General features: G+C 40.6%; 2 protein-coding genes and 1 pseudogene across 2 annotated transcripts; 2 read left to right on the top strand and 1 right to left on the bottom strand.

Moving 5' to 3' along the window:
• The first annotated feature begins 857 nt into the window (after positions 1–857).
• On the top strand, positions 858–7571 carry LOC103330235 (DExH-box ATP-dependent RNA helicase DExH12 pseudogene; annotated as a pseudogene).
• A 553-nt stretch (positions 7572–8124) lies between these two features.
• On the top strand, positions 8125–10504 carry LOC148918088 (uncharacterized). Its single transcript, XM_089050491.1, has 4 exons — positions 8125–8381; positions 8752–8965; positions 9269–9763; positions 10061–10504. Exons 1-4 carry the CDS (start codon positions 8125–8127, stop codon positions 10502–10504), a joined length of 1410 nt encoding a protein of 469 aa, XP_088906617.1.
• A 1402-nt stretch (positions 10505–11906) lies between these two features.
• LOC148918087 (uncharacterized) lies at positions 11907–14858 on the bottom strand. Its single transcript, XM_089051291.1, has 5 exons — positions 14681–14858; positions 13577–13743; positions 13469–13484; positions 13291–13338; positions 11907–13099 (listed from the first exon to the last, which is right to left on the bottom strand). The coding sequence occupies exons 2-5, from the start codon at positions 13734–13736 to the stop codon at positions 12853–12855; spliced, it is 471 nt and encodes a 156-aa protein (XP_088907417.1). The 5' UTR covers positions 13737–13743; positions 14681–14858; the 3' UTR covers positions 11907–12852.
• Positions 14859–15249: the final 391 nt, after the last annotated feature.

The following is a 15249-nucleotide window of genomic DNA, read 5'->3' as shown; positions in this document are numbered from 1 at the left end:
ACTTGTTCCTCCTATTCACTTCTACCTTTTCTTTATTGTGGGGGCCAATAAGTAAATTTTCATAGGCTTTTTTTTCTTTCCCTAAACACACATTCAAAGCCTATAATATACATGTTTTCCAAAATTTTGAGGGGGTGGAGGCCACTGCTAATCTTCGGATGCCTTCGTCCCTAGATAACGGCGTAAAAATTTATTCTACAAACAAGCGCAATAAATTGTACACTTTTTTTTTTTGGGCATCTCGCAAGTGTTCATCTACAAATATTACATGGTAGGATGCTGTTACAAAGTTTATCCTACAAAATATAACCATCAGTCCAAATCTCTTGTTCAAGGGTTTGAAATCAGTAATATTAGGACATTTTTATTGGATCTAAAATACATTAGACTACAGATTCATTAATTTAATTATGTTGGATTAGAGATTATGTTCAACTTAATTGAAATAGTTGAAACCAACTCCAAACCCCCGTGTGACGTTTGATAACTTTTATTTTCTGGAAATATTTTTGTTCACTAACCCAATAGTATAGTTGTACATCTATACTTTTTTTTGACATGTGGATCTCTTTTTAAAAAATACTAAATTGTATCGCCGTGCTGTTATGCACAGATATTTTTTAAAATAGTATGGCCGCACGGCTATACACTGGAAAAATTCCCCGCGTTTTCGCTAAGGTATTTTTTATTTAAAAATAGTATAGCCGGTCGGCTATACTAAGGTATTTCTTTAAAAAAAAATAGTATTCGTATTCGACATGTAGGGTTCTCTCTCCCTTTTTTATTTTATTTAATAAGTAGTACAGCCACTAGGCTCTACTGACTTCTTTATATTTTATTTAAAATCGTATAGCCGTATGGCTATACTTATTTTGTCATGTACCAGGCGGGTTCTCTCATATTTTTAAACAAATAGTATCGCCGTGCGGCTATACATAGTTTTTTATTAAAAAAAAAATCGTATAGCGGAACGGCTGTACCCTGTTTTATTAATGTTTCAAGTATAGCCGCGCGGCTATACGTATCAGGCGGGTTTCCTATTTGTTCTACAAACAGCGGCTATACGTATCAGGCGGGTTTCCTATTTGTTCTACAAACAGCTTATTTTGACACGTGGCCTACTCTTTGCTAGCCGGTTCTGTATTTGTTCCACAAATAGTATCGCCGCGCGGCTATACTTATTTTGACATGTGGCCTCCTCTTTGCTAGCCGGTCCCCTAGTATAGCCGGTGTGACCACTTTTTTTTAAAAAAATAGTATAGCCGTCCGGCTATACTCCATATTTCGCCGTAGCAAAAGGCGCCGCCTCTGTGAAGAGAGCGTGCTCTCTGTTTCCATGGAGGAAGAGGGTGTTTACAGGCCCACGACCATGGAAACAAGGGAGGCCTATGAGAAATTTCTTAGAGTAATTCGGCAGCTGTTGGGTGGTCAGCCTCTGAGTATGGTCGGCGCCGCGGAGGAGATTCTGGCTATTATTAAAAACGAGAGCTTTAAGGACCATGAGAAGAAAAACGAGATGCAGAAGTTGTGGAACCCGATACCGGACTGGGTTTTTTATCGGTTGGTTTCGATTGGGAGGCAGATCATGGATTATCAAGTTGGGGATGATTCGGCGGCTAACTGTGATGAAGGTATTGATGATGACGTGGGTGTTGCCGTTGGGATTGAAGAGGATGAGGAGGAGGAGAGTAGTGATCTTGATATGGTCATGGAGGATGAGGAACAGGATGAGCATGATTTGTTCAAACCAAACGAGTCTGGGCCAATGCAAATTGGTGCTGACATTGATGATGCCTATAATGAGGGTATGAGCCTTAATGTTCAGGATATTGATGCTTATTGGCTTCAGAAGAGGATCTCTGAGGCTTATGAGAAAAAGATTGATCCACAACAATGCCAGAAGCTTTCTGAAGAGGTGCTCAAGATACTCGCTGAAGGTGATGACAGGGGAGTTGAAACCAGGCTTTTGATGCACCTTCAGTTTGACAAATTCAGCCTTAATAAGATTCTGTTGCGAAACCGGTTGAAGATTGTGCACCCGTTTAGCGAGAGCGGAAGGCCAAGACTAGAGGGAGAAAATCGAGAAGGAGATGCTGGGTTTAGGTCCAGATTTGGCTGCAATTGTACAAAAATTGCATGCCCCAAGGGTTAGTGCAAAAGAGAGGCAAAAGAACTTTGAAAAGAGTATTGGAGAAGAGGCTCGCAGGTTGAAGGATCAGACTGGTGCAAATGAGCTTGTGGATAGAGATTCACATTGTGGTTGGTTTAAAGGCCAGGCTCAGCTGCTTGATCTTGATAGCCTCGCACAAGAAGAAAGTAGATTCTTGGTGTCAAACAAGTGTGTGCTTCCAAATGGGTCTGAAAGATTTCTCAACAAGGGTTATGAAGAAATTCATGTGCCGAGATTGAAGCCTCCACCATTCGATTATCATGAGAAGCTTGTGGAAATATCTTCCATGCCAGAGTGGGCTCAACCGGCTTTCAAAGGAATGACCCAGTTGAACAGGCTACAAGGCAGGGAAAACTAACGTTGCAGTGCTCACTATACTTCATCAAATTGGGCTGAACATGAATAAGGAGGATGGTTCAATAAACCACAGTGATTATAAAATAGTAAACATTCCACCAATGAAAGCTCTTGTTGCTGAAGTGGTTGGCAATTTGTCTAATCGTTTGCAGGATTATGGTATCACAGTGAGAGAGCTAAGTGGTGACCAGACACTTACTCGCCAACAAATTGAAGAGACTCAAATTATTGTCACAACTCCAGAGAAGTGGGATATCATTACCCGAGTAAGGAGATCGTACTTATGTCCAACTTGTGAAGCTTGTAATCATTGATGAAATTCATCTTCTTCATGACAATAGAGGTCCTGTTCTTGAAAGTATTGTTGCTAGAATTGTTAGGCAGATTGAGACAACGAAAGAGCATATCCGGTTGGTGGGGTTATCTGCTACATTACCTAACCATGAAGATGTAGCGAAGTTCTTGTGCGTTACGAAGGGGCTGTTTCATTTTGACAATAGTTACAGACCTGTTCCTCTTTCTCAGCATTATATCGGAATCACAGTAAGGAAGCCATTGCAGAGGTTACAGTTGATGAATGACATCTGCTATGAAAAGGTGATTGCTGGAGCCGGAAAGCATCAAATTCTTATCTTTGTGCACTCAAGGAGAGAAACAGCTAAAACAGCTTGTGCTATACGAGATACCGCACTTGATAATGACACTCTTGGTAAGTTGCTGAAAGAAGACAGTGCCAGCCATGAGATTCTAAAGATTTGGTCAAGAGCAATGATCTCAAAAATCTTCTGTCATATGGTTTTGCTATTCATCATGCTGGGATGAACAGGGCTGACTGGCAACTGGTTGAGGATCTCTTCGCTGATGGGCATGTACAAGTTTTAGTTTCAACTGCAACTCTTGCTTGGGGTATGAATCTGCCAGCTCACACTGTGATAATAAAAGGGACCCATATTTATGATCCAGAAAAGGGAGCATGGACTGAACTAAGTCCTCTTGATGTTATGCAGATGTTGGGTCGTGCAGGAAGACCTCAGTATGACTCAGATGGAGAAGGGATAATCATTACTGACCACAACCAACTGCGATAATATCTTTCTTTGATGAACCAACAACTTCCTATTGAAAGTCAATTTGTGTCCAAATTGGCTGATCAACTGAATGCAGAAATCGTTCTTGGAACTGTTCAGAATGCTAGAGAAGCATCTAATTGGTTAACATACACTTACCTTTATGTTCGCATGTTGAAAGAACCTGCCCTGTATGGTTTGGAAGCTGACGTTCTCACAAGAGATAGTAAGTTGGAGGAGAGGAGAGCTGATTTAATCCATTCCGCTGCAACCATCTTGGACAAAAATGGCTTGATTAAGTATGAGAGAAAAAGTGGATACTTCCAGGTTACAGAATTGGGTCGGATTGCTAGTTATTATAATGTGACTCATGGAACAATGTCAACATATAATGAGCTTTTGAAGCCAACAATGGGGCAGCTAGAGCTTTTTCGGTTGTTCTCCTTGAGTGATGCATTTAAATATGTTACTGTGCGGCGGGATGAAAAATGGAACTCGCTCAACTATTGGATCGTGTTCCAGTTCGGGTCAATGGAAGTGTGGAAGAGCCAAGTGCCAAGATTAATGTTTTGCTGCAAGCTTATATTTCACATTTGAAGCTTGAAGGGTTTTCATTGACATCTGATATGGTTTTCATCACTCAGAATGCAGGGCGTCTTCTACGGGCTATTTTTGAGATTGTTTTGAAACGAGGATGGGCTCAAGTAGCAGAAAAGGCATTGAACTTGTGCAAAATGGTTGAAAAGAGGATGTGGCATGTCCAAACACCACTTCGCCAGTTCAATGTGTTAACAGTGAATTTAGAGAAGAAGGATTTGGATTGGGAGAGGCATTTTGACCTCTTTCCACAGGAGCTTGGGCAGCTTATTCGCATGCCAAAGATGGGGAGAACACTTCATAAGTTTATCCACCATTTCCCCAAATTAAACCTCGCAGCTCATGTCCAGCCGATCACTAGCACTGTACTGAAGATTGAGCTCAATATAACACCAGACTTTCAATGGGATGACAAATTTCATGGATATGTGGAGCCATTTTGGGTAATCTTGGTGGATAACGATGGTGAGTACATTCTTCATCATGAATATTTTCTGCTGAAGAAGCAGTATATTAATGAGGATCATACTTATATCTTCACAGCTCCAATTTATGAACCTCTTCCGCCTCAATACTTTATTCGAGTTGTGTCTGATAGGTGGCTTCGTTCAGAGACTGTTTGCCTGTTTCTTTTAAGCACCTCATGTTACCTGAAAAGAATCCTCCTCCCACTGAGTTATTGGACTTGGAACCACTTCCTGTGGCTGCATTAAGGAATCCACTATATGAAGCTCTGTATGATCATGATTTTAAGTGTTTTAATCCTATCCAGACTCAAGTCTTCACTGTTTTGTATAATTCAGATGACGTCATCTTAGTTGCTGCACCGACAGGGAGTGGGAAGACCTTATGTGCAGATATTGCTGTATTGAGGAACCATCAGAAGGGTACTCAATCTGAGAGTCACGCCATGCGTGTTGTGTTATATTGCACCTTCTGAAGCTCTTGCTAATGAACGTTACAGAGACTGGGAGAGGAAGTTTGGAAAGGGCCTCAAACTGTGCGTTGGGAAGTTAATCGGAAAAAGATCCAGACTTGAAACAGCTTCAGAAATGTCATATTATCATCAGCACTCCAGAGAATTGGGATGCTTTATCTCGCCGCTGGAAACAGAATAAAAATGTCCAACAGGTTAGTCCAACAGGTTAGTCTTTTTATTGTAGATGAACTCCACTTGATTGGTGGTCAGGGTGGTCCAGTCTTGGAGGCAATAGTCTCTAGGATGAGATATATATCAAGCCAAACTGAGATTACGATTCGTATTGTTGCTCTGTCAACTTCTCTTGCAAATGCAAAGGATCTTGGAGAATGGATAGGGACAACCTCGCACGGCCTTTTCAATTTTCCTCCTGGGGCGAGTCCCGTGCCCCCTGGAAATACACATACAGGGGGTGGAGTATGCTGATTTTGAAGCGAGGATGCAAGCAATGATGAAACCAACATACACTACCATTGTCCAACATGCCAAGAATGCTAAACCAGAACAAAGAAACATATCCGACTAACTGCTGAGAATCTGGTGACTTACTCATATGCAGACAGTGGTGAGAAACCACCATTTTTATTGTGGCCTTTGGATGGTCACATCGAGTGTTTGATTGGAAGACTTAATGATGAGATATTGCAATCCACTTTGCGTGGTGGAGTGGGATACTTGCATGAGGGCTTAACCCTTTCAGATCAACAAATTGTGTCACGGCTTTTCGAAGATGGGTGAATTCAAGTCTGTGTAGTAAGCAATTCAATGTGTTGGGGAGTGTCATTGTTTGCCCATTTGGTGGTTGTGATGGGAACCCAATATTATGATAGCCGGGAAAATGTTCATACAGATTACCATGTTACTGAACTGTTGCAGATGATGGGCCACGCCAATCGCCCTCTTCTAGACGATTCAGGAAAGTGTGTCATCCTCTGCCATGCTCTGCACAAAGAATACTACAAGAAGTTCTTGCACAAAGCATTGCCTGTTGAAAGCCATTTGCACCATTACCTACATGATAATCTGAATGCAGAAATTGTTAATGGAATTATTAGGAGCAAGCAAGACGCAGTTGATCACCTTACATGGACATTCTTGTACAGGAGGTTAACACAAAATCCTAACTATTATAATCTCCAGGGAGTTAGTCAGCGGCATCTTTCTGAACACCTCTCAGAGCTTGTTGAAACGACACTGAGTGATTTGGAAGCAAACCAGTGTGCTGCTATCGATGATGACATGAAACTTTCTCCTTTGGTTCTTGGCTTGGTAGCATCATAATTTTACATCAGTTATTCTACCGCAGAGCTTTTCGAATCTTGTTTAATTCCCCAAACAAGGATGAAGGGTCTTGTGGAGATTCTTGCTCAAGCTTCAGAATATTCACAGCTTCCTATACGATCAGGGGAGGAAGAGGTGGTCCGAAGGTTAATTAAACACCAGAGGTTTTCTTTGCAGAATCCCAAATGCACAGACCCTCATGTTAAAGCAAATGCTCTGCTTCAGGCCCACTTCTCCAGGCAACTTGGGGTGGAAAACCTTATATTGGACCAGCAAGAGGTGATCCTTTCTGCAAGTAGGTTGGTTCTGGCAATGGTTGATATCATTTGCAACCATGGCTGGCTAAGCCTTGCCATCCTAATGATGGAGTTAAGCCAGATGGTGACTCAAGGTATGTGGCACAGTGACTCGGAGCTTCTACAGCTTCCTCACTTCACAAAGGAGTTGGCCAAGAGATGTCAAGAGAATCCCGGAAAGAGCGTGGAAAAGGTATCTGATTTGAAAAGCATGAAAGCTGATGAGAGGCGCAAGCTACTAGAGATGTCAGATACACAGATGGTGGATGTTGAACGATTTTACAACTGGTTTCCCGAAATTGACGTGGAGTGTGTGGTTGTGGAATGTGGAAGTGCAAAAGCTGGGGAAGATGAAAGGATCACACTGCAAGTCACTCTTAGACGTGAGCTTGATGGGGGGAGGACAGAGGTGGGCCCTGTTGATGCTCTGAGGTATCCCAAGACCAAAGAAGAGGGGTGGTGGCTTGTAGTTGGAGACACCAAGACTGACTCGGTGTTGGCCATCAAGAAAGTTTGCTTGGAAAACCAGGCAAAGGTCAAGCTTGAATTTGATGCTCCTGCTGCTTCAGAAGCTGGAAAGAAGACTTGTACCCTTTATTTAATGTCTGATTCATACATGGGCTGTGATCAGGAAATCCAGGTTGATATTAATTAAAGCAATGGAGGAGCGGCTTGGAGAAGTAGTGGTTGAGAGTGAAAAGTTTTGTTCGTCAATTTATTTTGCTTCTGTTTTATTTAAAAAATTCCCTGTGTTTCTGCAGCCAGTGCCACCATGACTGTTATACATTCCTAGTACCATGCAATACAAGGGCATTTATTTGGCATCATCATGTGTTAATTTTTCTTTTAAAAGTCAACACCTTTATAAAAGTTGTACGCTTACAATATTGTCTATTGGAAGCCCAACACTACATATTATGCTTTCAGTTCTGTTCAGCTTGGTTGAACAGGATTGAAATCATAGCACTCTTAAGACAATGTCTCTTTTTAAATAATCAGTTTGGGAGAGGTGAATTTGCAATTAAAAAAAAATTCATTAAGAAATTAATTGGATGATATTTCAGCAATCTTTATATAAAGTTGGGTTTAATACCAGAGGCGGACAATCAAGTTTTCTTAAGGGAGGAGATCGAAACTTCTTTGGGTCAAATGTTTCTTACAAAATCTCCAGGAGTGGATGGTATGTCGGCACTGTTTTAGCAGAAGTATTGGGGGGTGGTAGGGAATGATGTGGTAGGGTACTGCCTTAATGTCTTGAATGGGGGTGCCAGTGTGAAAGAAATTAATCATACGCTTTTGACGCTCATTCCTAAGGTAGACAATCTGGTTAAAGTTACGGAGTTCCGGCCGATTAGTTTGTGTACGGTGATCTATAAGATGATTTCCAAGACTATAGTTAACAAGTTGAAGCCTATTATGCCGCTTATTATCTCCGAGTTTCAGAGCGCGTTTGTCCCTACACGGCTGATTACAGACAACATTATTGCTGCTTTTGAAAGTATCCATGCTATTAAACGGCTTGGTAGGAGTAAGCTGAAGAAAATGATATTAAAGCTAGATATGTCCAAAGCTTATGACAGAGTGGAATGGACCTTTATTGAGGCTATGCTTAAGCGTTTGGGCTTTACTGACAAGTAGGTGGAGCTAATCATGGATTGTATATCCACTGTTACATACTATGTTCAAGTTCGGGGGGTGGCTTCGGGAATGATTGTGCCATCAAGGGGGCTGCGTTAGGGAGATCCTCTATCTCCTTATCTGTTTTTAATTTGTGCGGAGGGACTGTCTGCTTTGCTTTCTAACGCTCTCAGAATCAAGCGTATTAGTGGCATTTCCGTAGCTCATAAAGCACCTACTATTTCTCATTTATTTTTTTGCAGATGATAGTCTCTTTTTTTGTAATGCCCATCTAGCTGATTGTGCTTATTTGCTTTAGATGCTCAGCATGTATGAGAGAGCATCTGGTCAAAAAATTAATTTTGATAAGTCTGCAGTATGTTTTAGCCCCAACACTGATCCGGTGATGAAGCAACTGATTGCTGACATGCTTAGAGTGCCGATTGTTACATGTCATGAACGCTACCTTGGGCTGCCTACCTTAGCTCAACGCAACAAATCCAAGATGTTTAATCATGTGCGAGAACAAGTGTGGCGCAAGCTTAATACTTGGGATATGAAGTTGCTGTCAACGGAGGGCAAGGAAGTCTTAATTAAGGCGGTTGGTCAGGCACTACCTACTTATACAATGGGAGTATTTAAGTTTCCAAAATCTTTGTGTCATGAATTATCTGCTATGATTGCAAGGTACTGGTGGGGGAAGAGTGGCAGGAAAGGAATTCATTGGTTGGGGTGGAGAAAATTGTGTAAACCAAAATGTCTGGGAGGCCTTGGTTTCAGACACTTTGAAGCTTTTAATAAAGCCATGGTAGCAAAACAAGCTTGGCGTATTGTAGAGAATTCCACCTCTCTGGTGGCTAAGATACTTAAAGTCTGATATTTTCCAGAGGATGATTTTATGCAGGCTAGTTTGGGGAGCTCGCCGTCAATGATATGGAAATCTATTCTGTGGGGACGTGAGGTTATTGAGGATGGCTTGCTTTGGAGGGTGGGCAATGGAGCTTCTATCCGTGTTCTCCAAGATAGGTGGATTCCAAAACCATTTACGTTTAAACTGTTGATGACTAGAGGGCTGGAGCAGACTTCTATGGTCTTTGACTTTCTAACGGCTTCTGGCTCTTGGAATTTACCACTGTTAGAGCAACATTTTAGCTTGGAAGATCGAGATATCATTTCTGGGATTGCTTTGGGATCAGTTGCACAGCTGGGTGATAGCAAATATTGGTTTTTCTCAAAGAATGGGAAATATTCCGTTAGAACTGGGTATCGTGTGGCGGTAAGGCAGTGCGATGAGGATTTTGGAGTGGGGGGATCAGATCATAGTGCTCAAGAAGGCTTCTGGATGCGAATTTGGAAGCTAGCTGTCCCCAACAAAATTAAGATGCTGCTTGGCGGGCATGTACTGAAATTCTACCAATTGCAGTCAATTTATTTAAGAGAAGGGTGCTTCCATCTCATGTGTGCTCAAGGTGTGGGAATTATCCTGAAGATGTTTACCACTCTTTGTGGTCCTGTAAAATGAGTTAAAAACTTTGGAAGTGTACCAATTTTATCCGGCGAATTAATCTGGCGAGGGCACTTTCTGATGCTTTGAGGCTGTGGCTTCAATGATGTCGAAAGCTGACTTAGAGCGCTTTGCTTGTTGTGCGTGGAGTGCATGGAAATTACGTAATGATTCTTTGCACATGGGAAACAGATTCCACGGGTGGATAATATGGTGGAAAACACGATGGAAATGCTGGCAGTGTTTAAATCTTGTGAGGAGCGGTCCAAGCTCCCCCTCCCTCCCGTCTTTCCACAGGTCCATTGGTTGAAACCACGGGTCAATACTCTTCTCCTTAACTGTGATGGGGTTGTGGGACGTGAGCAAGGTAGTCGGGGTCTGGGGGGATGTTGTCGTGATCACAATGGAAACTTTATCTGTGGTTTCGCATCTTTTGGTCCACCGGATTTGGATGTTTTGGGCACTGAGTTGGTGGCTGTCCGGGAAGGTTTATTGATGATGGGTTACATGGGTTTTACTCAGTTTACCATTGGTCTTGATTCTCAAGAAGCTGTTTCTATTCTTAAAGATGGGTTGGATTGGTGGAGTAATATTAGTAATGTGGTGGAGGATGTTCATCTGTTAATGGTTGATTGAGAGGTGGCTGGAGTGTTCTACCAACACCGGAAAGGTAATGGGGTGGCACATAGTCTAGCCCAGCATGGGTTGAGAGTGAGTTCTCGACTTTTTTGGAAAGACCGTGCTCCTCCATGGTTAAGCATTCTTTTAGATAAGGATATAGCTATGGTGTAGTTCATTGTTTGTTTTTTGAGATGCGGTAGTACTCTTTTTCCTTGACTGGATTTTCCCTCATTGGAGGTTTTGGATGGCAAGGTTTTAATGAGGCCACACTAACGCTCTCAGTTCGTTTGTAAACTTTTATCGTTGGTTGGTGCTACGGTTGAATGAATCTTTCTATTTGATCAAAAAAAATAAAAAAAACCATAGGCGGAGCCAAAATCAACTAATTAGTTTCATATAATAAAAAGAAAATTTCTGCATGAGTTTTCTACGTTTCTTACAAAGAAATAGGAGCTTGAAAACTAAATATTTTGGCGCATGGTGAAGACAAAACCGGCATGGCAAGTAGCTTGTCATGCACATAAACATATTGCTCGCTAGAGTTCATAAATGAAGAAAAAGGCAGAAGAAGAAGATGAATGAGACAAGACACAGTATTTTTTTATGTTAAAAGAGTTCGTGAGAGTACAAGAGATGAGTATAATTACAAAGCTAAGCTTGCTAATAGAAAATATGATTTGACACACACTTCCAACTTAATGGATTTCGTTTGATTGTTTTTTACCAATTTGAAAATGGGGTTTGATTTTCTTAAAGCATACTGGTGGTGGATTTGGTTGTGTTGGACCATCTTGTACATTGCGTGAGTCTTGTTTGTCCGTTTTGTTTCCTTATTCTGCTCCTCATTCATGGCCAAAAGAAATAGGAGAAAAAAGGATATGGCATGAATCTCACCCAACTTCTGCAAGTAGGCATGCTTAAAGCTTTCACGTATTGTTTCAAATATGGAGTTCATTAATATTCATAACATAGAACATAGTTCATGTGTGACTTTCATACATGCACATGGAAAAGAATTGAAGAAGTAGAGCTTAGAAGATAAGAAGCAAGACCGAAAGATCGAACACCTTCAACAAATGAAAATGATCTCTTTTGTAGACATCTGGCTGTTTAATATTTATGACGATTATTAATTGGGTGATTAATACAAACCATACACAACTCCTTCCAGACTGACTTTGCTGCTGTACACCAAAAAAATAGGAAGGAAAAACAGTATCTGGGAAAAATGAGAGTTCTTGTTTTTGTGTGGCGGTTTTCTAGCTTTTACCGTCGTTTTTATCTTTTAGACGCGGTTTTTCTACTTTTCGTGACGACTTTATAAGTCCTTAAATAAGCAAAACGGCTTTAGCTGCGGAAGAAACCGTCGCTAACCGCTGGTATAGGAACTTTTACCTACGAATCGGAAAACCGCCGATAAAAGTTGGAACACCTATAAAATCGCTCACCTCTCCCCAGAAATATGAATTTTTATGTCCAAAAAAACTAAAAACCTTGATTTTCAATCGCTCTTTATGTTTATACACATATTACATGACAATTCTATTTGACGTCTCGCCAATTATCCAAGTGCAGACGGACTATGACTCTAGAAAAATTATTTTTCACACCAGCACCACAGTGACCTAGAATTGAACGGCTGAAGTAACAGATATTTGCTATTTCAGAAGTGTTAAGAGTCTCTGGATTGCTCCCTAAAGGAAGCTGACGGTCCTTTTGCAGTGCCAATAGTTGGAAAGTCCCAACAAAGTACGAAAATGTCTCTTTCAATACCAAGATCCTCCACAACTGCAGCGTGTTTAGCTTTCCAGAACCCCAGAATTGATGACATGGTTGAACCGATGTCATCCCAACTCAAGCATAATCTGTCAATATTACGAGTCTGTTGACAGCAAAGCAATGAGGGAATATATCAATCAGTTGATGGATCAAGGACTTATGTCAGGCTCTTCTTCAAACAATGCAGTCATTACATTTTCAAATACAATGGAAACCGAAGATGACAAATGATCGTTCACCCCAAGCTGTGAACTGCAGTACGGAGCGTGGCTCAACTTGGATCGTAGCTGTACAAACAAGCAAAGATGAAGGGCAAGTCTGGGTAAAATATCATATGGCTAAGCACTAAAATCAAACTTGAAACGAGTAAAGCCTAGTAAGACAAATGTGTGCTGTTGGAACCCGAAGTTGGACCACCGATTGTTCTGTGAGCAGAAAATATTAACTTCGCATGTGATGCTTTTGCCTCTTCAGACTATAATTGAAATGTCACAAGAAGAATCTCAATATGAAAACCAGATGGAGCTAGAGTTAGCATATATATACTCTGGCCGGAGCTAGAGTTAGCAACAACTGGTGGCTGATCATATCCTTCTGTAGACCACGACCACTTTCATAGAAAGGTCTCCAAAATGAGCTTTGTCTTCATGGAAAACCACACTTTCCAATTCAGAGCTGCAAGTAGCTTTTGCACAACTAGAATATGACCTCTCCACTTTTGGCCTCAGTTTCACTCCTTCCAAATGGTGGAAAAAGATAAGATGCATCAGATCATCCATCCATTGTTTTGAGGAAGGGAATATCCTCTGTACTAGATGTTCAAATGTGTAGCTGTAAGTAAAGAAACTTTCTCAGAATGAACAGGGCATGCACCAATGAGGCATCATATTCAATATATGGATTTTCTTTGTGAGACTTCCAAGTAGCTTTATAATCCTCAAACTAAAGGATGGTCTCTTACAGAAGTTTGTCCCAACCATCTTCTCATCAAACATTATCTGGGATCACAAAGAGTTACTTACACAGCATGATCAAACGTTGACTGCACCCCACGTGAGCAACTGCCCAGCCTGAGATAGAAAGACAAATTTGTTCAAATCCTGCTGGAAAGTGGGCCCACCAAACCCACTGGTCTGCCTATCATATTGTATGCACTCAGAAGCTAACGACATAACCAGATGATCCAGCAGTATTTCTGACCTTGAGCAATTGACACCTTCTCAGACACATAAAAAGTATATCATCAGTACCAGTAGGCCATGAGGCAACATCATAGAAGAAATCAAATCTTACCACCAAAACAATTACCTTGAGGACCACATTTAGTGTGGTTATCAAACTCATTACCACAAGAACTACTGGTAACAGATGGTAACAAGTCCACCAGACTATCAACAGAGCAAGGTTGCAGTGTGTCAGGTGCTTTATCCATTTCATCGACCAACGCTATCTCCAAAAGCTGCATCATATTTACTCTGCAAAACCAAACAAAAGTTGGACTACCAAAACAAAATAGAGCCACTACTCACCCCCTCCCCAAGCAAGCATAAACAGGTAGTAATGCAGAACACTGAATACATAAAAATTATAAATTATAAAAAAGGATTTGTGGAAAAATCAGAAACCAACACAACAAAAAAGGAGTCAGCCACAAATCCACAAAGATCAGGGTACAGGGCACATAAAAAAATACAAATTCACTCCCTCTCCCTCCTTCACACAAGACACACTCAATGTTAATGTTGCCATTGATTTTCATCTATTAGACATGATAGTTTTAGGCTTCTAAGCACAAGACAACAGAGCGCATAATAAGAGAAAAAAAAACTAATTTTCAGAAAAGTTAAGGTGTTTTGAGGGTAAAGGAGGTTTCTAACTTCAATATTTAATATTGATGAATCGACCAATAAAAATCCTAAAAAACTTTCAGTACAAAATTTTCAAATATGGAGCAGAGTGAAAATTATCTATTCAATTCAAAAACAATCTAAGAAAAAGGTCAACATATATACACCATGCAATGCAAGGAAGCAATTCATACTATCTACATATTATCCTTCTTTCGTTGTGTCCTCTTCTCTTATGAATTTTATTGTTTGCTTAAGAAAAAAAACACACAACAAACATCACATCTGAAATTACTTACCAATTCCAGAGTGCACATTCTGAATTAAACCGGCAGTAAAATGATATCCAAATACTAGTATTGTAACTAAACGCAAGGACATGGAGCTAACCATTCATAAAATGCACCAACCAAAAAGTAGTCAAATCCCTTAAAACTACAAACTTTATATAATATTTCACCACAGAAACTACTAACTGCTCATATCTTCGCTGTTAAATTATAATATCTCCAAATAACATACTGCAAATTCGAACGACTAGAAAGAAATCAAGTTCATTTATTACCACAACACTTCATTAGCAATAGAGATCGAGAGGCGGAAGTGATGGCATAGGCAATCGAATAAATTGCTTGAATTTGAGAATCGGCCCACGATTGGAGCCCTAGCTTCCCGTCTCCGACAACCTCAACGCAGCGTTTTGGTATCAGAGCGCAACCCCTGGAAGAGATCAGTGGATGACATGGATGAGTAGGGGGTGTTTAGCCCAAAATGCTCAAATTGGGCTCATGGGGCTTTTTCTTCTTCTTCTTTTATTTTTTTCACAATTGCATGAGGGTTATTTTGGCCCAAGCCCAACCCTGGGCTGGTGGTGGAGTCCGGATGGCAGTGTTAAAAAAAGAAAAAGAAATGGTCAATTGGATGACGAATAGAAAGTTGACACGTGACATAAAAATTTGGGAAAATCCGACCGCAGCATTTATGCAAAAACTCATTGCTTCCATTTTATTTTTTCCTAAAATCAAAATTTAAATATTCATGACAGATGAGAATTAATTAATTTATTTTCATAAAACCAAAGCAAGCCATACAAACACAAGATAGTTTATTTTTTGCCACATAAACAAATACATT

The sequence above is a fragment of the Prunus mume genome, linkage group LG4 (genome assembly GCF_029339155.1).
Source record: "Prunus mume cultivar Tortuosa linkage group LG4, ASM2933915v1, whole genome shotgun sequence".
In the NCBI taxonomy this organism is placed as follows: Eukaryota; Viridiplantae; Streptophyta; class Magnoliopsida; order Rosales; family Rosaceae; genus Prunus; species Prunus mume.
Note: the sequence above shows the minus strand (reverse complement) of the source record. Positions and strands in the feature narration are given on the sequence as shown.

Coding starts and splice junctions, on each gene's coding strand:
- LOC148918087 (XM_089051291.1), bottom strand. CDS start 13,736: ATGATGCAGCTTTTGGAGATAGCGTTGGTCGATGAAATGGATAAAGCA. Junction 13,100..13,290: donor TCAACGTTTGATCATGCTGT/GTAAGTAACTCT, acceptor CTTTACTTACAG/CTACACATTTGAACATCTAG.
- LOC148918088 (XM_089050491.1), top strand. CDS start 8,125: ATGATTTCCAAGACTATAGTTAACAAGTTGAAGCCTATTATGCCGCTT. Junction 8,966..9,268: donor AGGAAGTCTTAATTAAGGCG/GTTGGTCAGGCA, acceptor GATTTTATGCAG/GCTAGTTTGGGGAGCTCGCC. Junction 9,764..10,060: donor AGATGCTGCTTGGCGGGCAT/GTACTGAAATTC, acceptor CATGGGAAACAG/ATTCCACGGGTGGATAATAT.